A 26,308-nucleotide genomic window follows, 5' to 3' on the forward strand; every position below is an offset into this window, starting at 1 on the left:
CCAGGTTCAATCCCCCACTGACACTTCCACCAATGTGTCCCTGAGCAAGACACTTAACCCCTAGTTGCTCCAGAGGTGTGCGACCTCTAACATATACAGGTGCTGGTCATATAATTAGAATATCATCAAAAAGTTGATTTATTTCAGTAATTCCATTCAAAAAGTGAAACTTGATATTCTATTCATTCATTACATACAGACTGATATATTTCAAATGTTTATTTCATTTAATTGTGATGATTAAAACTGACAACTAATGAAAATCCCAAATTCAGTATCTCTGAAAATTAGAATATTACTTAAGACCAATACAAAAAAAGGATTTTTAGAAATGTTGGCCAACTGAAAAGTATGAACATGAAAAGTATGAGCATGTACATCACTCAATACTTAGTTGGGGCTCCTTTTGCCTGAATTACTGCAGCAATGCGGCGTGGCATGGAGTCCATCAGTCTGTGGCACTGCTCAGGTGTTATGAGAGCCCAGGTTGCTCTGATAGTGGCCTTCAGCTCTTCTGCATTGTTGGGTCTGGCATATCGTATCTTCCTCTTCACAATACCCCATAGATTTTCTATAGGGTTAAGGTCAGGCCAGTTTGCTGGCCAATTAAGAACAGGGATACCATGGTCCTTAAACCAGGTACTGGTAGCTTTGGCACTGTGTGCAGGAGCCAAGTCCTGTTGGAAAATGAAATCTGCATCTCCATAAAGTTGGTCAGCAGCAGGAGGCATGAAGTGATCTAAAACTTCCTGGTAGACGGCTGCGTTGACCTTGGACCTCAGAAAACACAGTGGACCAACACCAGCAGATGACATGGCACCCCAAACCATCACTGACTGTGGAAACTTTACACTGGACTTCAAGCAACGTGGATTCTGTGCCTCTCCTCTCTTCCTCCAGACTCTGAGACCTTGATTTCCAAAGGAAATGCAAAATTTACTTTCATCAGAGAACATAACTTTGGACCACTCAGCAGCAGTCCAGTCCTTTTTGTCTTTAGCCCAGGCGAGACGCTTCTGACGCTGTGTCTTGTTCGAGAGTGGCTTGACACAAGGAATGCGACAGCTGAAACCCATGTCTTGCATACGTCTGTGTGTGGTGGTTCTTGAAGCACTGACTGCAGCTGCAGTCCACTCTTTGTGAATCTCCCCCACATTTTTGAATGGGTTTTGTTTCACAATCCTCTCCAGGGTGCAGTTATCCCTATTGCTTGTACACTTTTTCTACCACATCTTTTCCTTCCCTTCGCCTCTCTATTAATGTGCTTGGACACAGAGCTCTGTGAACAGCCAGCCTCTTTAGCAATGACCTTTTGTGTCTTGTCCTCCTTGTGCAAGGTGTCAATGGTCGTCTTTTGGACAGCTGTCAAGTCAGCAGTCTTCCCCATGATTGTGTAGCCTACAGAACTAGACTAGAGACCATTTAAAGACCTTTGCAGGTGTTTTGAGTTAATTAGCTGATTAGAGTGTGGCACCAGGTGTCTTCAATATTGACCGTTTTCACAATATTCTGATTTTCTGAGATACTGATTTTGGGGTTTTCATTAGTTGTCAGTTATAATCATCAAAATTAAAAGGAATGAACACTTGAAATATATCTGTCTGTGTGGAATGAATGTATACATTATACAAGTTTCACTTTTTGAATGACCAGCACCTGTATAGCAATTGTAAGTCGCTTTGGATAAAAGCGTCAGCTAAATGAATAAAAGTAAATTAAGTAGTATTACATTTCTACTAAAATGTTGACTAAAAAAAAAAAATCGATAAATTTCCTGTTTACATTTATTCATTTAGCTGACGCTTTTATGCAAAGCGACTTACAATTGCTATACATGTCAGAGGTTTAACACTGTCTTGCTCAGGGACACATTGGTGGATGGGTCACAGTGGGGGATTGAGCCCGGGTCTCTCACACCAAAGGCATGTGTCTTATCCATTGCGCCATCACCACCAGTTATCAAACTTCAAACGAACTCTACTGGCCTGGAAATTAATAGATAGTATTTTATTTATGTGCATGATTGCTGTTACTGTTGAGTTCAAAAACACCAAAGTATGAAGAAGACATAGCGAACCAGACTTAATCTTTTAAATTGGAACCAGGTGGGAGGGCAGTAGTATGTAGCTTAAACAGAACACAGGAAAAAACACTGACCAACCACACCACCATCTCACAAACATACACACACACACACACACACACAGTTTGTGCTCATTGACATAATGCATTCCCTAGCCTGTTACCCTAACCCCAACCATCACAACTACATGCCTAACCATAACCCTTACCCAAACCCTAACCCATAACCTAATTGTAACCTGAACTCCTGAAGTCTTAACCCTCCAAAGGTGTCTCTATCGGTGCGGACCACAATTTTTGTCCCCACATGGTTATCCTTGTCATATCACATATTTGATCATTGATTATTTTTCTCTGTTCAATATATGTGTAAATATAATAAATAATAGAAGCCGACGCTGTTATTTGTGTAAAACTTTCACTATCCTCCTGAAGTTCCCAACAACCACAAATGAGTGCCCTGGTATGTATTTAATTTTATACATTTCCAGCCCCTGTTTGTTGTGAATACAATACACATTACAGAATTATAAAGCAGACATGTCCAAGGTAGATGAGTGACAGCAGCGTTCTCTCAAAACTGACCTGGCTCCGAGGCAGACCATCAGCTGGAACTTCCCATCCTTGCCGATGTTCCTAGGAGTGGAGTTGACCGCGTTGACATAGTGACAGAGTGATTGACAGGTCATCCCCAGGGGCTCCGCGGTCTCCTGAAGGTCTCCCATCTGGTCAGCTGACTCCATGTAGGCAACGGCCTTCTCTGCAGAGGGAGGGGAGGACATTACAGACTCAGAGAGTTTGTTTCCTTTCACATCTTCTCCTCCTGAAGCATTTGGTGCACACAGAGCCTTCACTGTGGTTTACAGCTAAACAAACTGTTGGATAGGCTGCGCTTGCAGCAAATGTTTACACGACTTTCTACATGTTCATTTTGTAGTAATAATTCAGCCCATCAGCAGCAGATGGCACTGTCCTCAACACTTACCCACAAAGTCCCACACAAACACTGTCTTCTGGAAGAGGCGGGCAGACTTGAAGCCGTGATGAAAGAACTGTTCCAGAGCTGCCACCAAGCTGTTCTCCCCACAGAGCAGGACGGTCAGGCTACCTCTCTGCATTAAAACAACCAGGAAATACACATGATAAGGACTGACAACTACATTCAGCCAGTGAATTATGGAAATGAATTATATTAAGGGAAAACAAGCCTTTCCATTGTGTGATATGGCTGGCTCTGTAGCTGCTGAATGCTCCACTATATTCCCCAGCTGGTCTCTAACGGTGTCTGCTGCTGCCAGTGGCTTTATCACAAACTGAAAACAGCTGTGAGAATTTTTCCCACTTGACAAAAGCTTATTGTTCAATGTGGGCGTATTTTTCCAAAACACTGACAGGATGACATCCACTACCTGTAGCTGCCCACTACCTGTGACTCCTCTGGGCTTCCTCTAACTTTGCTCCAACTTAAGTGTTGGTTTCAGTCCTCAGATGCTCTGTGATCTGGGCCAGTTAGGAGCTACTTTTTGCCGTAGAACGTTGGATGCCAAATGTTGATGCCAAATCTTTACATATTCCTGTAGTTGTGGCAGATTTGCATAGTGTTGTTTGGTTTATGGTCTCTGTCAGGGCTGTATGCATCACCCTCCACTCTTGAATCATTGTCCATCACTCCTCTGACAAGAGGAATGCTGGATAAAAGTCTACATTTGTCTCCTCTGCTGTGCCAGTAGGACTGCCATAGAATGCCACACAATGAAATTCACACAGTTTAGTATGTGAAGGGTTCAGAGAGAGTACAGCAGTGATTAAGTTAATAAGAAATGAGTTTATGCATTATCAAAAAGAGGAATTCAGGCACTACTGAGGATTGGATCAGTCACTAACCTCTTTCTCTGGCTTGTGGAAGTGTTTGAGGATGTTGTTCACAGCCTCCCCGATGGCCTCTTGGATTTGGGCTGAAGTGGGTTCTGGAATCAAAAAACAGCTGCATCAAATTATAAGCACAGAGTCTCATTAACAACCCATCATTATGAGATTCACCTAACTGCTGTATTTTACTGTACAGGGCCGTAGCCACCGTTAAGGATGATGAGGGATTTTTTGGGTGGTTTCTGGTGATAATTCTACATTTAACAACAAAAACATATTAATGGGTTAATTCCAGTATTTGTAGAGACAGTGCCACTGGAACAATTATAGACCACTGTAGTGTTTCATTATTATATGTAATGAACAGATGCATTTAGTTGCAAAGCTGCATTTAAGTTGTGGATTAAAAACCCATCAAATTATGAATTCATGATAAGTATAATGTTTTATTCTTTTGATTATTGTTATTGGTGTGTGCATCTATCATATTCCATCTCATAATTAATTTGTCACCTTCTTCAATACTTCTTTAGGACAAACAGACAAAGATAGTGCAATAATAAAAAAAAGTTTGCCAGTACATGTTTAAATAATTTCCTTCATCCAGCATTTAAAGGAATTATTATTATGATGATTTTAATTTGAGTTTATGACTGCACCATTTAAATGGTAATTTAATCAACAACATTAAAATAACTAAAAAACAGCTATTATGTTGGGGCATAAAACAGTAGTGTTTTATCTTACCGGTCTGTGTAATTTACAAATCATTTCCCAGGAAGTTTCGATACTAATTATAGGGGAAATAGAGACCATTTGAAATTGGTAAGTTGAGTTTTTAAGCTTTTGTTTTCTTAGAAGAACTGCTCCATTAAAAGAAATGCATGCAGCAATTTCATTTAACAGGTAACAGGTGGGGGGGACTGACCTCAGTATTTTTGGAAACCTGGCCTCAGTCCTGACTGTTAAGTTTTATTTTGTCCTTATTGTACATAAACTCTACTTCAAAAAATGCATTTAAAGCACAAAGTTTATGATGTGCTGGTTTCAGATCTAACTCCCGTACCGACATCAGAGACACTGCATTGTTGTGAGTTGGAAAACACGTGAGCAGTCCCCCGCCCTGCACAGCTAACAGCCTAACAGATACTGACTGTATCCCCGTCCAGACAGTGCCGTGATGCTGATCCGTCTAGTCTGGGATGGCGAGCGCTGCAGCGGGGGTGTACGGCAGGCTCTCCCAGAATCCTCCTCTCCACTGGGCACCACCAGCTCACCGATCAGGACCCGCTCCAGGCTCCCGTCGTCTACACCCTTACCAAGCCACCGACCACATGGAAACCTGGAGGGACAGAGACAACATCATTTCTTTATTTTCTTTTCCCTGTGTCCTTACTGCTTCTTTCTTCTCAGCAAGTCCTTGGAGACCAGCTTGCATATGCCACGATATTTGACCCTTAATTATCCAGAAAATGTTGAATGAGTGTCCAGGATCTGTATGGGCAATGCCGTGCTTGATATTGATGTTTTACAAAAAAAAATTATGAAAAATTACAAAAACCTCAAAGGTTTCTGAAAAGGGTATTTCTTCTAAAAACCACTTTGACTGGAACTGATGCTTGACTTGACATAATAATAATAATAATAGCTTTATTTGTATAGCACAGGTCAAGTGCTTTACAGTCAATGTAAAAAAGTTGAAAAAAAAATCAAAGATAAAATTGGAATCATACAGTGATTTACGACAATCTGTGTATAAAACAAACAATTCATGATGCAAATAAGCAAAATCTAAAACAGCTATCACACAGTGAAGTACACAGTTAGTACAAAAGACCCCTGTCACTCATCCTGCTCTGAAACACACCTTTGAGAAATGGCTATAAGCTGAACACCACTAAGAGTCTACGATGATGTTTAACAGGGATTCTATTTACCATGTTCACTGTGTTGTTTTAGCTTGTTAGCCTGCTAACATTAGCTAATTAGTAGTAAAGACAAAGTACACATAAGGCTGTTAATGCCATTAGTTTTGCAGGTATTTGGTCATAAACCAACGTACTGGACAAATTCAACATTTGACCAGATGATGGTGCTAGATCAGAAGTCAGGAGATTGAAGTCCAGACAAATAAATGTGTGGACCAAGTTTCACAACAAACCATCCAATATCTGTCAAAGCATTTCAATAAAGAACTAAAAAGTCAACCTCGTGGTGGCGCTAGAGGAAAGGTCAGGGAACCATGAAAGTGTGTACAAACTTTTAAAGCAATCGATCTGATAGTTGTAGAGATATTTCAGTCTGGACCGAAGAGGTGGACTGACTGACCGACCAAGCGTAGCTTGGCTAAAAATACGCAGCCTCCACGCACCTGTAGGTGTGTCCTGTGATCTCATTGCGCACCATCACACAGTCCACCAGCCACTTAGCCAGGAGGCCTGCGTTATCATGACCCAGCTGCACAGTGGTCAGCTTCCCCAGGTTCTGGCACTAAAAAATACACACAACACACACACACAGCAGAGAGAACATCTAGTTGATGCAAAGTGTTTTTAATTAATATGAAATCCTACTTTATATACACTATTAGTGTACCATTACTGGATCTCCAGCACTATTAAAAGCAATTGCTGTCACTACTGTCTTTAATTAAATTATTACAACTTTCAGTAAGTTGAATATAATTATATTAGTAGGATCGTATTTCCCTGCTTCATTCATGGATTCCATGAAAATGAGAATTTGTTGAATTAATCCTAAATCCTTTTCAAGGATGCTATCTCAACATGCACTGGGCATTTAAGATTCCACACTTTCAGACTTACGTAACTCAGAACATTTAGCTACATTAAACGTCTGTCTTTAATCCAGTTCTCCTAGTAGTCTTAAGCAGTGCTGAAATTACTATAATAAATATAATAAAACAGATCAGCATTCAGACTCATGGAAGTGACTGTAGCTGAGGGACAGACCAACTATGACCCAAGTCAAAGTACAATGAGGCTGACTGCAGGACAACAATGCCTACAGGGAAACAGGCACAGGACAACTGGAACAGAAGCATTTCAAAGAGGGAGGATTATGGGAAATGGATGAAATGGAGCAGTGGCTTCCTCTAACCTTGAACAAGGCGGAGATGTGTGTGTGAGGCCTGAAAGCAGACTGAAGGAGATGGAAACACTCGTTAGGACACAATGGATGGACAGTTAACATCATGGTGTGGCGATCTCAGAACCAAAACAAGAACAGCATCCATCATGCAAACAGAAAACATCACCAGTGCACACATGCACACCAACAGACATGCAGTGTGAGGAGGAGAGCAGGAAGTCTGTAGCCCTGCTGGGACTGGATATATGTCTGTGGGGGGGCAGGGTGATCTTAACATTACCTGCGCTGGTCAGTGACTTTTATCCTGTCCAGAGCGCTTTTGTGGGTAATTTTTCACCCCCACCCCAGCATAAATTACAGCCACATTGACCTCCTGTTTTTCTATGAACTCACTGCTCCTCTGGTCACTTGTCTTGTCCGGGGTAACGTCCGCGTGTTTTAAATTGGAAATTTGTCTTTTGTGTGAAAATGGATGAAGTCAAACATGCTAATCTGATCTGAACATGCTAACACAAAGATATGGTCTTTTTTGGGAACCAATACGACGCCTGAAACCAGGCAATGATTGACATTTCAGCGTGATAAATGGCTTAAACAACTATAACTAACTGTAAATAGACTGATTCATCGTTTCAGTACTACAGTTGCGTGGTCCCCATCAAAAAATGGAAAAGCAGTCAACTGACCTCCCAAATGGAACAGAAACTCATTTTGTCATTTTCACTTTAGGAATTTAGAGCCCGCACAGCAACTCAGCAGTGTATGTTGTTAATTCAAGGACTGATTTTTATCTACTGTATATATATTTTGTATCATCATTTCTATCAGTTATGATAACACTGTACACTGCCAGGTAATTACTGAGATCTCAGAGCATGATACAAAGCTTGAACACAAACAGTCAGATGATCAGATAGGTTGTAAACAAACTGACAGTTTGGTCAGATTCTCTAAACCACTATACTTGCGTACACCTGAAATGTTGGTAATAATCCCTCATTGCAAACTGTGATGGAGGTTTAGCATAACAGCCTTTGCTTTCTCCAAAGACATTTTGCTAAAGTGGGGGTTTGTTGACTGAAATTTGACTGATTCAGTTTGATACTCAATCATTTCTACTGGCCACCATCAAAGACCTAAAGGGCCTGTGGAGATCAGTGTCACCCGCCAAAAGTGTGTATCCTTCAGGTCCAACAAACCTGTCGAATCCATTTCCTTCTCTTTAAAATGCTTGCAAAGCTGATTTTGAAGGTTTTAAACCAGCATTGTTTACATCCATGTTTACTGTCTTCTTGGTGCATCACAGCCACTTTTAGATCAGTGGAACAGTGTAAAGCAATTGGCAGTGTGTTGCCCATGTGACTCATCAGAGGACGAAAACTCCATTCAGAGATAAAGCAGACTGTTGGAAATGTCTGAAGCAACATGTAGAACCATGCTTTGGAAATGTCACACAGTTCAGTGCTCCTAGCATGCAGAGCGTGAGCGTGATTTCTCACAGTGACAGAGGAGTTAAACAACCGAATATCATTCCTGACACACACAAACCTGACATCACCCAAACAGTGAAGGCTTCACGCCACACCACAGCGACCAGCTGGGTGTTCAGCCTGTGAGAGGTCAAATGTCACACTACTCACATCGAAGGTCATCTCTAGGACGTTTTTGGGGATCTTCATGATGCCTGAGTCTCCCAGCTCTCCTGACACACACACCCAGGGGTTGGAGGTGGTCATGGCGTTGCTCAGTTTCTTGATGGGGATGATGACGACTCGATACGGGATCACTGCAGGAGCATACAGCACGTCAGCGCCAGAACAGAACAACAAACACTACAATGCTTTTAGACTCATTGCAGGTTATCTAACTGGGCCTATTTATTTTATTTATATTATTTTATTATGAAACCACAGATTCAGGGCAAACGCACTGCAGCAGAGAGGAAACACACTAACAGATCAGGCAGCACAGCAGAGGAGACTAAATTACCGCCCGTGGGTGCAGTTAACACACACATGCTTGTGTGCTTGTCTGCATGTACATTGTGTTGAATTAGACGTTTAAAAAACTCCTGAAGGGATTACACTGCTCAAATGGCCTGAGAGTGCAGTGAAGTGGAGACAGTTGCTGGAAAAAAGGTTGTATTGGCTGCCCCTCCACGACCCTGACCAGAGGGACATGGGGAGAAGGTGGGATGCATGTGCTCTATGTATGGATGGATAATTAAGCACAGTGACGGCCTGGTCACCACTGGTGCCCTCACTGTTGAATCCACATGCACATCAGATGTTCAAATACAAATGTGAATTAAGTATTACAGTATTAAAGGTCATAGGAGCAGGACAACGGAAGATTTTCCCAGATTTTTCCCTGAAATGTTGCCCTGACTTTTTTACTGACAGTCATAAGACTGTCAATAAAAAATCTTGTATCTTCTATCTTGTAATTAATCTTGTATTTCTCGACCTGCTTTGTGTTTTATCTGCTATTCTATGGCCAACAACTCACCACAAACCATAATCAAATTATGTGCAAATCAGTTTGAGTCCTGACCACACATCAGTTTTTCTCACCTATGCATATTTTGGAATCCAACAGAAGTTCTTACCTAGTTCAGTTTAATTGTTTATAAATGTCATTTATACATGTATTGTATATGTTTATTTATTTTATGTATATAAATACAACCAGTAAGAACACTTGTTGTTGTACCTGCCACTGCAACTACTACTCTAGTATTGATTATAATATTCAAGACTGAAAAGCATTTCACAATAATTAGACATTTTAATTAAATCCTCAGTGTGTACTTTGTATGTACATTTCCGTGCGGAGCTGGTCAGCCTGTGCCTTCAGTTGTGATAGAGGTTTGGTGTGAATCTGAGCTGAGGTCTGGATTTAACATTAATGCTTAGGTTTTGTCAAACAGAGGTCAGAGGTCATGTGCAGCTGAGGGAGAACTCACTGATGGTGGTGAAGACGCTGGTGAAGCAGAAGTAGTCGACAGCATTGAGAGAGAGCAGGTGGAAGAGGAACTGCTCCTTCTCCTCCTCGCAGCGCAGGAAAGCGTAACGCTTGTACAGCTTCCTGTGGACACAGCACAGGTCAGGTTCACGTGCTTTACAGTATCATCACCTGCTGTTCAAACTCCACTGTCTTTGAAACACAGTCTGTCTTCTGTCTGTGTGACGCTGACAACTTGAGGTCTCAAGAATAAAAATACTGGGTCACATGTAGTAGGTACAGATATAACTTCACTAAAGTAACAAAAATGTCTCACTCCATTCGTACTGCTCTTACAGACAACTAATCTGTCTGTGTGAAACAGTGTGCTGTATAGTGCTATGGATTAAACGAAGCATTAATGCAAAGAATTTGCGTCGATACTTTTTAGTAATCAAATTAATCGATTTAAATCAATGAATGGTTCTTTATTGAGATTATGATGGAGGACAGTACGGCTGAATCTGAGTAGTAGTGAAGTAGGTTTACACATACAAGGAATTTGTTATGGTGTTTTGGTGCTATAAGGTATAAATATAAAATATAATATATTTTTTCTATTTAAATCTATCTATTATTTATCATTTATCTATTCAATCTCATTTGTTGTGTTCACTCAGGCAAAATGGTGGATTTCTATCCTACAGAGAACCTTTCATCTGGCTTCGATCAGAGCAGTTTACCCACTCTGATCATTTAATGTCCCACAAGCCACCGCTGCTTGCAAGTGGTCCTTAGTGTGACAGTATGACAATTCATGTGTCCCCTGGGCTGGAATAATGTGGCAGTTCAGGATAGACTAGCCTTGTCTGAGACCCTCTCTTCTACTATTTTCTTTAAACTGAACGTTTTGAACTGGATTTTGCACTTGTCACCTGTCATGAGGCAGAGCAGGTACAGCCAGGACCATCACTTCCACTGGCTGAAATACAATCCTGAATGTATCTGATGGTCAGGGATTCGGATGAGCGATGCTTAACCAGGAGTGCATTTGCCAAATCAGACCAGTGAAACCTACTTGTAAATATATCTGCTAAAGCATAAAGCTCACCTTTGTGTCTCCCATTTTCCAGTTTGCCTTAAATTGCTGCGCTTGTGGCTGATGGGGGAAACACACCCACTGTAACTGCAATGGGTGTTTCCCCCCCCATGTGCCGCACATTCCAGCTTCATGAACCACAAGGAGACAAAGAAAACGCCACACTTACTTGGGGAGGCCACACAAAGGTGAGATTTATGCGTTTGTCAAATACACGTGTGGTTCGCCTAACCTATGGATGTCTTCACACCTTTGATATAAGCTGATGTTGGTGAATGTTTGTGTGATTGGTTTTGGGACGTGCAGTGATATTAGTGCAGGTGCATCTCAGGGAAGCACAATCTCACCTATCAAAAGCACAAAGTGAGTGCATGTGACGTGTGTGCTCACTTGGTTAAGGCTTGTCGGGACAGCAGTTGTTTAAGGTGCTGCGAGAGCAGCTTCTTCTCCAGGGACAGGCGAATCCAGCCTCTTGCTCGTCCCACATCTGTCTTTATCTCTGACATACTCTGGATGTGCCTGAGGAGACACATGATGGAGGGAAGAAGATAGATAGACGAAGGTTCATAAAAATCATTAACCTGCCTTATCTGCTTTTACTTCAGTTTGTGTGTGTATGTGCAGAAACCATTTGATAAAGCTTATAGTTAGGGCTGGCTCAGGTGAGTCCTGAACCATCCCTTAGTTATGCTGCTATAGGCCTAGACTGCCGGGGGATTTCCCATGATGCACTGAGCTCCTCTCTCCTCTACTTTCTCTCCCTCTGTATGCAACCTCATCCCATTATTGCATGTTACTAACACAACTTCTCCCCTTTCTGGTAGTCTTGTGCTTTCTCGTCCCTCTCCTCTCTCCTCCTATCACTTCCTGCAGGTTTTCTGGCTCTGGAGCTGTGGAGTCTGGATCTGTGGCTGCGGGTCACCTGTTGCCCCCGTGTTCCTGCTCGACACCCTCTGTTAGAGTTATTATTATATATACTATTATAATTATCTTTATTATTTTTATTATTATACATATTGCTGCCACTACCATTACTATTATTGTACATCTCTATGTGGAACTTGCATTGCGCTACTGTGCTCCCGCCTCCCTCTCAACCCACCTGATCGTGGCAGCTGGCTGCCCACCCCTGCTTGAGGTTTCTACCTTCTAAAAGGGAGTTTTTCCTTGTTGCAAAGTGCTTGCTCATGGTGGGAACTGTTAGGTCTCTGTTAAGAATAGTATGTTCTGTACTACTATGTTAATAGTATTAAGAATAGTAAAAGTATGGTCTAGACTTGTTCTATATGAAAAGTGCAATGAGATAATTTAATTTAACCGATCTATTGGGTCCAATAAAATGTCTCGAACAACAGTCCTTTGTTAAAACCAGTGGCTGTTTTGGTGTGTGCCTGTGGGTACTGGTACAGATGTGTTGCTGAGGGATGAATAGCATACATATTTCCTCATGTGGTGCTGTGATGATGGTGGTGGAGAGTGCTGTTTAACTTAAGTATGGAGTTATTCAAATCACAAGTTGGATTTTCTAACCAACAGTGTGAGGACAAGTTGCGGCCAACCTTATGAGGCATCTAGCCATAACTAGAGGACGGTAGCACGTACCTCATATCCTGTATGAGAGACACATGTAGAAACGGCATCGCTATGGAACAATCAGACTTCCTCCTCTCAGGAACATGTGGCACTGTTGAGGAGAAACACAGGATATGATGGCTTTGTTACATGCGTGGTGGACTCTGCAGAGCAGCGAGTGTGTGTTACCTGCTGACTCTGCCTGTTGCTGCTCCAGCTTCTCCTCTCTGGCCTGGTAGTGCAGCAGGTGAGACCACAGGGCCGATTTCCCCTGAGGGGTCAGAGAAAAACGTGTCAGAAAACCAAAATCACAATTCATACATAAAGGCAGCTAATGCATTCGCTGATGGATGGAGAGATTAGAAACCCATAAAGAGGATCACTCAGGCAGTAAAGCCTCAATATCCATTATGGTCATAAATACCTGAAACTGACAGCACCAGATTTGCTTTATTAGAAATCTGGTTAAGAAATGTGTAATGCATTCCCTGTGTGTGTGTGCACTGACCTGTTTGACCTGGAGCCCGTGGCTCCAGATCCTCTCCAGCAGGTCACACAGGCTGGCAATTAAAGTGTTCTCCTCCAGTCCAGTGATGTTGGCCTCACCATGGCCCAGCTCCACCGCCTCCCGGCCCATCTTCTCCACCAGCATCCGCTTGGTCTAATCACACACACGCACACACACACAATGATAGTGTACAATATAGCTGCATTATTCAAACTAAATATTTCTAAGACAGAGAGGACTATTCATTATTTCAAACTCACAAATTTTGAAAGAACAGAAAATAGATTGAAGGATAAATGAATAAATAAAATGCAACTAAAGCCTACGAAGTGGTATTTCCATATGCAATGTAAACTACAAACAAACTAATACTACTACTCATATTTGAGTCTGTTAGTCCCATTGCTAGCACTATTTCTCTACATCAAAACCACAATTCCACAAAAAAGTTTTATTGGTTCCAATGACAAAGTGGGTATCATTTGGAGTATGCTGTGTCTGACATCACTCCTGGTTCTAGTGTTTAACTTGACAGTGACTGGTCTGAATGGGGGTGCTATTATTAATTATCAACACTTTTAGTATCTCAGAAGGGAATTCTTAGTTTGATGTTTCCACTTGGAGGAAACACATTTCTTATATCTAATGCTGATGAAACGTGAGCGGTTACATCACACCTGAGAGATGATGCCCCTCAGAGCTACTAATGAATCTGAGGTCATTTCTGAGTGCAGGGACGTGCTGTGGCTGTATGCTTCACCTTCATGCGACACTCCTTGAGCAGCCCCTCCACAAACTTCCAGTTGGTCTGGGCGATGACGGCGGGAGACAGATCAGACAGCTTGGGCTGTCGAAGGTTCTTCCCCAGGCCGCGGGCCTCCTGCATATACTTCTGAAGATCAAACAAAACCCATTAGTGAGCTCTGGAGAACAAGCACACTGATCAGGCCTAAACAATACAGTCATTAAGAGAGATGCTTTATGTGTTGTGTCTTACTTATTTATGAATGCACACACGCTAAAGGTTTAACCTCAAAGCGCACACACTCCGGCTGCAGGTTAACACGACATGCTCCCACCTGACACAGTTAGCTTTATCTGATTTTAGTCAGCTGTGTCTCACTTCTGTTGGTTTCCCGGCTGTCATTATAAATAGGATTAATAGGGATGCTGCACGATCAAACTGTGACGAGCATAGACAAATAAAACCTCTCATTTTTCACTCATCTAGATTGTGATTTGCCGGGAAAATCCAACACGTCTGTGAGTTAACAGGAAAGGATAGGACACAGAAGAGGAGGTGTCCTTTAGGCAGGGGTGTGCTGGGACGTGAGTAGTGTTTCCACTGAAGCTCCATAGCTCAAAGTGCTGTGCTACCTTCAGTAGATTTGCCTGTGGAGGTGAAACAAATGTGTGCAGGGCTTTCGGGATAAGTTCAACTTGCTAATTTGCGACATTGAACAATTTCGCTATCCAATTTTATCTAAGTTTCACGTATATGAGTACAGACTGCTCCACATAAAAGATGCGGCATGGCTTACAGTCATGTGCGCTCCCTTTCCCCTGACCTTTGGAACTTGTGTAACTAGTGACTAAATTTGTTGTTCAGTGTTTGTTCAACCCGCTGGTTAAAATGGAGTACTGGCAAAACTGCAATGAAATAATCTGATATTATACTTGTTCTGTTGTTTGACCACCGAAACAGAAAAAACATGTGAATGATACATGTGGTTGTATTAAATCACAGCCTAGGTGATCACAGAGGGTAGGAGGAGACTACAGGGAGGTTTAACCAGCAGGGTATTCCAGGAACAGCATTGAGAGTAGGATCATGTATTGTTAAAAAGTTATAATCCTTAAAATGTTCATAAAATCAAACAAACTTTTGATTCTTTGTATGGTCTGCCTTTTTTTCTTCAGTAGCCATTCAGTGTATTTACACTCGGTAAGTATCTCTCTATATCGAAGTCGTTTTAGTGGTAGTGGTGGAGTCAGATTCAGATTGCCTAATTTAGCATGAGGGATTGACAGGAAAACAATGCCAGTGCAATTTGATCGAATTAATGTAAGCCTCACTGTGTACTGTTGGCTGTCTTTACACCGTACAGAGCTGTAGTATTACTGCTACTGCAAACGGAACATCAAACCGCTGCTGCTTGATATTAAAAGTGTTGAAGCGCTGGGTACCTCTTATCTTAAATCAGTAAGAGTTGTGTTTATCACAACTGTTCAACACAAATGTGTCTACAAAACAAAATAGCGGCCATGTTGAGCATTTTTTCATCAGCAGGTCAGTTGTATATACTGCAGGGAGAAATGGAAGAGTGAAGAGCAACTACATTGAGCTGTTAGCTGAAGAATTACAGGCCGCAGAAGTCCAACTCCCCATCATTGTAAACGTTACTGTGCCCTGCTGTTGTTTGGAACACTACTAGCTGTGTGTGCAGCATGACACCAGATAGTCAATTATTCTTGACGGACGACTTCTTTTTTTTCTTCTTTTTTTAAACAACCACAGTTTGTTTGGCTGCACTGTTAACAGATACAGTGGCTGCTCTAATGTCGGATTACTTACAAAGTAGAAGCTCAATGACTGTTTTCTGTAGTATTTAATCACAAGTGTAGCAGAAGTACTGGTAGTTTGTTTGTATTTGTCAAACAAAACAAACAAACAAAAAATAACAATTTGAGAGAACGGAAACTGGGCTGATCATTCGCTAACATAGCTTCTCTTACCACTGCTACGCAGATGATATGCAACTCTACCTATTCTTCCCCAAGACAATCGCATTGTCTCAGCGCGGATCACGGACTGTCTCTCGGACATATCTGCATGGATATTCTCATCTGTGACACCACGATGGTGGAACGAGCTACCACACGCCATCAGAGCAGGGGCGTCCCTCTCTAACTTCAAGAAGCTCTTGAAAACTCATCTCTTCCGAGAACACTTTTTCTTGTAACGCCTTCTTCTATCCCCTTACAATTATCTTGTATTGATACTTACTTCTTTCCCTAGGTATTTACCCCATTGATGTGATATGTGCTATTAGCTCTTAGTATTTATTGCTGCTCTTACTAGTATGTATTGTCAGTTGTAGATATAGTGCTGTATTGATGCTCTGTAAATGCTCTGTACTTGTATAGCGCCTTTCTAGTCTTTTCGACCACTCAAAGCGCTTTTACACTACATCTGCATTCACCATTCACTTACATTCATTCACTGGCAGAACAGCCACCAGGGGCAATTTGGGGTTCAGTATCTTGCCCAAGGACACTTCGACATGCATCCTCGGGGAGCCAGGATTGAACCACCTTCCGATTAACGGCCAACCCACTCTATCTCCTGAGCCACAGTCGCCCCTCTGTTGATGCTTGTATGTTGTTCCTCAAATGTAAGTCACTTAAATAAAAGCGTCTGCCAAATGAGTAAATATAATGTAAAGCAAAAAACGCTTGCTGCACTCAACTGCACTTTCAAATGAATTTATTTTAGTTAGTTTCAGTTAGTTTTCATTACTCTCAAATGTGTATTTTTGTTTGATTTTTAAGAAGTTTTGTTTGACTAAGTTGGCACAAATCTGATCCCATACAGGTGTCTCCAAATCAAACAGGATGGACATTTTAAGGATTACAACTTTAAACATTTCCACCACTGAGAAGTGGCAAGAGAAGGGAAGTATAAGAATTTAAATGCATTTAAATGCACAGAAAGTCTCTGAACAGAGTGTTTCAGTAAAACAGTTTAAACCTAAGAACAGGTGCGACCCCTCCGTAAGAGTGTAAGGTGTGAGTTTGAGGTGGGGGGTGGAGGGGTCTGTGAGAGGGAGTCCACAACACAGGCAGCTCCTCCACATACCAGGCAGGATGCAGAGGCCGACTTTTTAGGCGGTTTGATAGGCGGAGGGGACGCATTGTCCCACTCCCAAAATGCCATAGAGTTCTGCAGGACAAGACAGCCCTCCACCTGCTGAGGAGGAGGAGGAACAGAGGTTTCACCCGACCCCCAACCGACCGGCATGGGACACATGAGCAGACAGGAGAGGACAGGAACAAAAGAGAAGAATGGGAAAGAAAACAGAAGGCAGCATGCACATGAAGTCTTACTGAAGGACGAAGAAGAAATAAAAAAAAACTCAAACAGGAATTCTGTTACAGAACACAAACAAACAAAACTCATGGCAAACAGAGAAAATAAAGACATGCTAGTACACTACATAATGTTAGACAACAGAGCGGGGGGGGGGGGGGGGGGGGGGGGGCTTCAGAGGGAAGGTTATAGGTTGGTGTTTCTACCTCTTTCAGGTCGTTGTCGAGGTTCAGGTGCTCCGTTTGTTGTCTGTGACGGTCTTTCCTTCGCTGAGCTGTCGCCGTCCTATGAGCCCACCTGCAGTTAGAACAATGAGGAATTAGTCTAGGTATTCAACGATGTGAATTCTGTTTAAAATACAGCTTATTAACACATTGCCATTCACAGAAACTGCTTTCTCCATGAACATTTTTATTTACTTTCTTTCAAGTGAGACGAGAAGATCGTTTTCAATCTCCAATCTGTGTGTTAGGACACGGTTTGCCTAGTTCAGCACAAATACTACAGGAAGAGGGAAAAAAGCTAGCCTGGCTTTGTCCAAAGTGCAAACCAGAGGTGCTCAGGTTTGTATTCAACCAGGGACCATTACTGCATTGCTCATCACTCTCTCCTTTCATGTCATCTGTCTACTGTCAATTGTCCAGCAAAGGCCTAAAATGAACAAATAAGCGTACAGTATTAGGCTACCTAAAAAGTTAAACTATTGCTTTATTTATTTAAAAAATATTTTTCTTTTCCTCCTGTCTTTATGCTTCACTGTTTTCCTGCAGACATACAGGCAGACTAAAATATAGAGCAGAACCGTGGCCCACCATGGCTCACCCTGTCTGCGTCTTAAAAGGAAGTTTTTCCTTGCCTCTGTCTCCTAGTGCTGCTCTTGGTGGGAACTGTTGGGCTTCTGTAAATAGCATCATAGAGTACGGTCTAGACCTGCTCTTTTATGAAAAGTGTTGTTGCGATTTGGTGCTATATAAATTAAACTGAAATTGAAATTAAAATAAAAGTGCACTTAAAATGCTCTGATAAAGGCTACCCTTGATATGTGTCAGCAAACTTGTCAGTTTCAAAACTGGTATTAAACTGTACTGAAGACATGAGGGTTCAGTTAAAGTTCTTTCCTTTGAACAGCTGAGTGTCGGCCTCCGTAGTGTAGCTCTTAGTGATTTGCTTTGAATGAAGTGTAAGACAGATGATGCTGTGTGAAGTGTATTCTAAAATACAGCTAACTAAATGTAGTTTTTCAGTCAATAAGCATGACACATGAAGCACAAGAAGCCACTGTGCAAAAGCCTGAAGTGTTGGTGCTGACTTTGTTTTCATTCATAGTGATGACATGTATAGCCGCATGTCGTCATTCCGCCGCTGGTTGTCGAGGTGGTGTCCAGCAAACGATGTGGGCTTTGTTGATCATTGGCAGACTTTCTGGGGAAGACCTGGTCTGATCCGGAGAGACGGCATCCATCCCACTTGGGACTCATTTCTAGAAATCTGGCCAAGTTTATTAGTGGACCAAATCCATGACAACCCAGAGTTGAGACCAGGAGGCAGAGTCGCAGTTTAACACACTTCTCTGCTCCTCCATTTCAGGAGTTACTTAGTGAAAATCCTATAGTGACGGTGTCTGTCCCCCGACCATCGAAATTATTTAAAAAGGTAAACAGAAGAGGAGCTGTGCATAAAAACCTCATAAAAATTAAAACCACAAGAGCAATAGTGCAAACGAATAGGAGAGTTAAATGTGGACTCTTAAACATCAGATCTCTCTCTTCTAAAGGTGTACTAGTAAATGAACTAATATCAGATTATGATATTGATTTATTTTGTCTTACTGAAACCTGGCTGGGTGATGGAGAATATGTTAGCCTAAATGAATCCACCCCTCCCAGTCATATTAATACTCACATTCCTTGAGGCACAGGCCGAGGAGGTGGAGTTGCAGCTATCTTCGACTCTAGCCTACTAATCAGCTCTAAACCTAAACCAAACTATAACTCATTTGAAAGTCTTGTTCTTGGTCTTTCGCACCCAAGTTGGAAATCACTGCAACCAATTCTCTTCGTTATAGTGTACCGAGCACCTGGTCCGTATTCTGAATTCTTATCTGAATTTGCAGAGTTTTTGTCAACTTTAGTCCTTAAAACGGACAAAGTTATTATTGTAGGGGATTTTAATATTCATGTGGACGTTGAGAATGACAGCTTTAGTACTGCGTTTATCTCTCTGTTAGATTCAATTGGCTTCTCTCAGAGTGTTCATGAACCGACTCACTGTTTTAACCACACCCTCGACCTTGTTTTGGTGTATGGTATTGAAATTGAACATTTAATAGTGTTCCCACAGAATCCCTCTTTATCCGACAACTGTTTGATAACTTTTGAGTTTGTATTGCTGAACTACTTGCCATTGGGCAAAAATTTCTATACAAGATGTCTGTCTGATAGTGCTATAGCTAAATTTAAGGATGCGATTCCATCAGCTCTAAATACATTATCTAGTCACAAAGTAACAGAGGACTCCTATGCTAGTTTCAGTCCCTCCCAAATCGATCATCTTGTTGATAGTGCTGCAGGCTCGCTGCGAATGACACTCGACTCTGTAGCCCCTCTAAAAAACGAAAATACTAAAACAAAGACGGTTAGCTCCATGGTATAATACTGAAACTCGCAAATTAAAGCAAATATCGCGGAAACTTGAGAGGAATTGGCGTTCCACCAAAGTGGAAAATTCTCGTTTAATTTGGCAAGATAGTCTTAAAACTTATAGGAAGGCCCTCCGTAATGCCAGAGCAGCGTACTACTCGTCATTAATAGAGGAAAATAGGAACAACCCAAAGTTTCTTTTCAGCACTGTAGCCAGGCTGACAGAGAGTCACAGCTCTATTGAGCCAAGTATTCCCATAGCTCTCAGTAGTTACGATTTCATGAGCTTCTTTAATGATAAAATTCTAGCTATTAGAGACAAAATTCACCAAGACCTGCCCTCAACTGGCACCGACTTATCTCTTAACTCAGGAACCTTAGAAACAGCTGTAGAACCAGATACATGTTTAGACTGTTTTGCTTCCCTCAATCTTTACCAACTAACTTCAATAATTTCTTCATCTAAACCATCAACCTGCCTCTAAGACCCCATCCCGACTAGGCTGCTTAAAGATGTTTTACCCTTAGTTAGCACTTCTCTACTAGATATGATCAATCTATCTCTATCAACAGGCTATGTACCACAGTACTTTAAAGTAGCTGTAATTAAACCTCTTCTGAAAAAGCCCAAACTTGATCCGGATGTTTTAGCCAACTATAGACCTATATCTAACCTTCCATTTCTCTCTAAGGTTCTGGAGAAAGCAGTTGCTAAACAGCTGTGTGACTTTCTACAGAGCAATAGTTTATTTGAGGATTTTCAGTCAGGATTTAGAGCTCATCATAGCAGAGAGACAGCACTGGTGAAAATTACGACCTCCTTATTGCATCAGACAAAGGACTTGTCTCTGTACTGGTTTTATTAGATCTTAGTGCTGCATTTGATACCATTGACCATCAGATCCTATTGCAGAGACTGGAATATTTCATTGGCATTAAAGGAACCGCTCTAAGCTGGTTTAAGTCCTATTTATCAGATTGATTTCAGTTTGTACATGTTAACGATGAGTCCTCCATGCATGCCAAAGTTAGTCATGGAGTTCCTCAAGGATCTGTCCTCGGACCAATCCTCTTCACTTTATATATGCTTCCTTTAGGCAATATTATCAGGAAACATTCCATAAGCTTTCATTGTTATGCAGATGATACTCAATTATATCTATCGATCAAGCCAGATGAAACTCATCGGTTAGATAAACTTCAAATGTGCCTTCAGGATGTTAAAACCTGGATGACCTGTAATTTTCTCATGTTAAACTCAGATAAAACTGAAGTTATTGCTCTGGGGCCTAAGCACCTCCGTGACGCATTATCTAAAGATATAGTTTCCCTGGATGGCATCGCCCTGGCCTCCAGCACCACTGTGAGGAATCTTGGAGTTATCTTTCATCAGGACATGTCGTTTAAGTCTCACATTAAGCAAATTTCAAGGACCGCCTTTTTTCACCTACGTAATATTGCAAAAATCAGGAACATCCTGTCTAAAAATGATGCAGAAAAACTAGTCCATGCATTTGTTACTTCTAGGCTGGATTACTGCAATTCCTTATTATCAGGCTGCTCGAAAAAGTCCATTAAGACTCTTCAGCTGATCCAGAATGCTGCAGCACGTGTTCTGACAGGAACCAGGAAAAGAGATCACATTTCTCCTGTTTTAGCTTCTTTGCATTGGCTTCCAGTAAAATCCAGAATAGAATTTAAAATCATTCTTCTTACCTACAAAGCTCTTAATGGTCAGGCACCATCTTATCTTAAAGAGCTCATAGTACCTTACTACCCCACCAGAGCACTGCGCTCCCAGAATGCAGGGTTACTTGTGGTTCCTAGAGTCTCCAAAAGTAGACTAGGAGCCAGAGCGTTCAGCTATCAAGCTCCTCTCCTGTGGAACCAGGTTCCAGTTTGGGTTCAGGAGGCAGACACCATCTCCACATTTAAGAGTAGGCTTAAGACTTTCCTCTTTGATAAAGCTTATAGTTAGGGCTGGCTCAGGTGAGTCCTGAACCATTCCTTAGTTATGCTGCTATAGGCCTAGACTGCCGGGGGATTTCCTATGATGCAATGAGCTCCTCTCTCCTCTACTTTCTCTCCCTCTGTATGCAACCTCATCCCATTATTGCATGTTACTAACACAACTTCTCCCCTTTCTGGTAGTCTTGTGCTTTCTCGTCTCTCTCCTCTCTCTCATCACTTCCTGCAGGTTTTCTGGCTCTGGAGCTGTGGAGTCTGGATCTGTGGTTGCGGGTCACCTGCTGCCCCCGTGTTCCTGCTCGACAGCCTCTGCTGCAACGACTATTGTTGCTAGTCTTATTATTGTATAGTTATTATTGTTATTATAATCATTAACATTACGATTGTTACCATTAACACTATTATAAATATCTGTACCTTTTTTCATTAAGTCTATAACAACATCACCTTCACTGTCTGTACCTCAGTGTGTATATTGTGTAGGCTGCCTCCCTCCCCTCTCTCTCTCCTTACATCCCTCTCTTTTTCTCTCTATTCCTCTCCTGCTCTCTCTCTCTCTCTCTCTCCCTCTCTCTCTCCTTCACCCCAACCGGTCGAGGCAGATGGCCGCCCACCCTGAGCCATGGTTCTGCTCGAGGTTTCTGCCTCTTAAAAGGAAGTTTTTCCTTGCCTCTGTCGCCTAGTGCTTGCTCTTGGTGGGAACTGTTGGGCTTCTGTAAATATCATCACAGAGTACGGTCTAGACCTGCTCTTTTATGAAAAGCGCTGTGAGATAACTGTTGTTGTGATTTGGTGCTATATAAATAAAATTGAATTGAATTGAATTGAATTGAATTCGGATGTCAGTCAGAAGGTGGAGGAGGACTCACTTGTTATTGGGCGGCCCCGTGTTGAGCACGTCAGCCTGCAGTTTAGGGAAGAATCCCTGCTCATATTTGCCCTGACCGATCTTCATGTCCAGCAGGTGTGGATGGATGGCGGTGTGGTCAATCTTCATCAGCCGCTGCTCGATGGCCTGAGCTGTAGGGGAACCGGAATCCATTTAGACACTTGGAGCAGTAAATTGTCATTTTTTCTCAGTTTTTCTGCATACGTTTAGTTTTACTGCAGTTCATGTAATCAAACCTTAAGGATAATTCCATTAACCATACATTTCTCGCAGTTATGATAACATCTTACTCTGAGATCTAAGAACATAGCAACATCACAAGACATTTCACATGGCCAAAATATTACCCAAACTGTCTGTTGTACACCTCCATCACCACCATTTTCTCTTCTAAAAAGTTTGTTTACAACCTATCTGGTCATCTGGCCATTCCTGCCCCACCTGATGCTCCCAGATCTCAGCAACTTGGCAAATACGAGGAATGACGTCCAAAATAATTAGAGATATATTAAATAATTATCCTTTGATTTGACTAAGATGCAAGCTGCTGTGATTACATGTATTAGGGTGCAGTGTCAAAGACAGGTGTAGCCATAAAAAACATCTTTTGTCACCAGTGAAGGACAACAGGTGTGATCTGGGACATTTCAGCTGCAGTGTGTGAATGTAGCCAAAGAGACAGACATGTAAATAATGGAGGACAGACTTGACCAACAGAAACAATGACGAGGAACAAACTCTTCTCACAGCACACATCTCACGGCCTAACGAAGCAAACGTTAAGCTATGCTAACAGCTGCTCAGTTGCCAAGAAGAGAAAACCTTGCTGGACTTGTTTACATTATAAATCACAGATAAAGTATGCTGTCCTTTCATCTCTCTCTGTGACCCATTCATCACTCCCTCTCTTGCCCCAGGGATTCAGAAGTCTTCAGAAGTCTTTGACCTGCTTTTAACAGCAAACACACAACGCTCTTATCAGCAGGTGGTTAAACTGTCCAGGTTATGTTGCTCTGCTCGAGCCCTGACCTTGTTTTGCCTCAGACAGGAGCTGCAGTAAGAGCAGCAGAGGGAAAGCCTGCCTATTGTCTGGGTAATTAGGTCCCTGCATGCATCATCGCCTTCAAATGAGCTCACCCTCACCAATTAAAGCTTTACATCGCTCGGCACATTAGCATGAAACAGACAACATGCACAGAGACACACACCAAAAAACAAAGAAGAGAATTAATGCAACAGCTCTGGCTGAAATGACAATCCTGATCACTCTTAGCAAAGAAAATAATGATCTGAGCTACAAAGTGCTGCAAAGCTGAGAACAGTGAGCCAAACTGAAAGCTGATACATACACAGATAATAGTTGTGATGCTTGAATCATCATATTTTCTCTCTGATATATCAGTCCAAAACAGGTTATAAAGCAGTTTCAGTATGAATTCATAACATCATATTCTTCTATTTTTGTTTACTATGGTTGGTGGTAAATGACACGGAAATAATCAGATGATATCAGACAGCTATCAACTGTGGAAACACACAGTACACACTGTATGTCTTGTAACACTATAATGTTAAAGAAATAAATATTTTGAAAAATACACTTGTTTGCTTTTTTTTCAAGAGCAAAATGAAAAAAATGGATCAATCAGTCTGTGAGTTATTCATTAATATCAATATTTTTATACTGACAAGGAAAAGGTATTGAGTATTGAATGTGAGGTGTTGCTCATTGTGATGAACCCACAGAGAGATTACAGCAGCTCAGCTCTAGCTAGTGTTTTAGCATCTTTTAGCTCATTGTTTTGGTTTCAATGACGCCAGTTTACTGTTTTTGGTTCAGTCTCAAGGCTCTCATCAACCTTGTTTCCAGCTGCAGCAGGCAGCCGTTTCCAGAGACAAAGCTCCAATAAACCCACTGCACTCTATCTGCAGGCCGCCTCAGCTCCACCTGTTGGCCCATTTTTGGATTAGCCAGAGTCAGGCACCGCTAAGATGGCTGGTTTGTTGATAAGTTTAAACTTATGAACAGCTAGTGCAGCTTGTAAATCAGTTAACCACAAACAGACACATGCAGCTCTGTGGATTCCCTGTTGGTCTCCAACAGTCTGAGTCAGTCCTGAGTCTCACTTCCTGCCTCACACTGCACATTCAGCACCCATTAAAGGCCTAAGAAAGGGAAAGCAAAGCAGCCCTGATTGAGAAAATAAGAAAAAATGGCCTGACCAAACACTGTTGCAGTAAGAAGGTGTCAGAGAGTGTGTGCTTGTGCCTCAGTGAGAGAGGGTGATGGGACATAGAGAAATGAGAAATGGGGTTTTCTGGTCAGTGGGGAGAGCCGAGCTGCTTCTAGGAAATAAATGAGAGACAAGACTTTAGGTGTGTTTTAAAATTGCATGGCACAGCGCAATCCTGTCTGACCTCTAATGGATGACATGTTTTGACGGACGGACAGACATGCACAGCATGCTGATCAGTGAGTTATTAACCTACAAATAAAACCACTACATTTCTGAATAAGCCTCTCTAAGCACCTTTGTTTGACTTTTAATCATATTCCCTGTGAAGTAATCCATACTCACACCTCCACTAAGCTTACCAGACTCCTTGAGGATGGAGCACCTCTGGTAGCTGGAGGATCTGAGGCTGGGAGCGCGGACGTTGTAAAGGCGGGCCTTGTCGATGCGAGAGTCAAAAACCCGGAGCAGTGGCTCCTTCTCCTCCCACTGAGACATGATCTTGTTGTCGATGAAGGTGGCAAACATCTGCGTCTCAATGAAGTGGGAGAGGAAGGGCAGGTAGGGCTCTGGCTGGTCAGACAGGAACGAGGCCTAGAGCAGGCACGAGCACAAGATACAGAAATATATGTACAGTTGTCAGTTTCTAGAAATTAGCCAGAAGACAATAAACAAAAAAAAAACAACAACTAGCACCGATTCAATTACTGTGTTAATTTGCTGTGTCAAGACTGCTGCTTCACTGTAAACATCTTCCAGTTCTCCACTCGACTGCTGGAGAGGCAGATACAGGACGTTTGGAGTGTGTATCAACAGTACATTCAATATATAATATAAACAGCATGAAGAGACCTCAACAAAAACCTGAAAGTGTGATATATTCAGAAGTAAATCCAGTTTTAAAATTTAAACAACTTAGTGTGGATGAAATCTAACATCTAAGGACATGTGAGACTATTGCCAACACCATGATATAATCCCACATAAATCACCTGTCCACTCTACGATTTTTATTCTGTAATTCCTGTTAATGCTAACATTATGAACATTTATAGAATGTACTACTGCAAAAGGTCAACTTAGACATAACAGCCTGTCCCATAGAAAAGCCTGGTTTTTACTAAACTGATGAAAATGTAAAATATACTCACAACAGCAGATTTTCATACTGTGCAGTAGATGATTTTTCCAAAACTCACAAGGGAAGCCTACTGCATGTTGTATGCAAACAGTGTCTTTTACGATCCCTACACTGCTCTGAATGCAAGTCATAATTCATCACACAGGCACAAACATGTCAAACT

General features: G+C 41.9%; 1 protein-coding gene across 6 annotated transcripts in view; it reads right to left on the reverse strand.

Annotated features, from left to right (window-relative positions):
* dennd5b (DENN/MADD domain containing 5B) overlaps positions 1-26,308 on the reverse strand; it is a 93,284-nt gene that overhangs the window by 7,541 nt on the left and 59,435 nt on the right. For 2 of the 6 annotated variants that reach the window (XM_038739018.1, XM_038739016.1), the window contains 15 exons: positions 25,367-25,598; positions 22,751-22,901; positions 17,481-17,571; positions 13,945-14,076; positions 13,185-13,337; positions 12,866-12,947; positions 12,707-12,788; positions 11,495-11,623; positions 10,028-10,149; positions 8,703-8,848; positions 6,323-6,441; positions 5,106-5,293; positions 3,967-4,049; positions 3,068-3,194; positions 2,668-2,842 (listed from right to left, as the gene is read on the reverse strand). In XM_038739018.1, coding sequence (XP_038594946.1) covers positions 2,668-2,842; positions 3,068-3,194; positions 3,967-4,049; positions 5,106-5,293; positions 6,323-6,441; positions 8,703-8,848; positions 10,028-10,149; positions 11,495-11,623; positions 12,707-12,788; positions 12,866-12,947; positions 13,185-13,337; positions 13,945-14,076; positions 17,481-17,571; positions 22,751-22,901; positions 25,367-25,598 — 2,012 coding nt within the window. Of the gene's footprint in view, positions 1-2,667; positions 2,843-3,067; positions 3,195-3,966; positions 4,050-5,105; positions 5,294-6,322; positions 6,442-7,071; positions 7,114-8,702; positions 8,849-10,027; positions 10,150-11,494; positions 11,624-12,706; positions 12,789-12,865; positions 12,948-13,184; positions 13,338-13,944; positions 14,077-17,043; positions 17,171-17,472; positions 17,572-22,750; positions 22,902-25,366; positions 25,599-26,308 lie in introns of all 6 variants that reach the window. The other 4 variants (XM_038739022.1, XM_038739019.1, XM_038739020.1 and 1 more) reach the window with 4 other exon arrangements.

The sequence above is a fragment of the Micropterus salmoides genome, unplaced genomic scaffold, assembly GCF_014851395.1.
Source record: "Micropterus salmoides isolate LMB-PRFRI ecotype aquatic unplaced genomic scaffold, ASM1485139v1 Ms_hic_scaffold_23, whole genome shotgun sequence".
Taxonomy (NCBI): domain Eukaryota; kingdom Metazoa; phylum Chordata; class Actinopteri; order Centrarchiformes; family Centrarchidae; genus Micropterus; species Micropterus salmoides.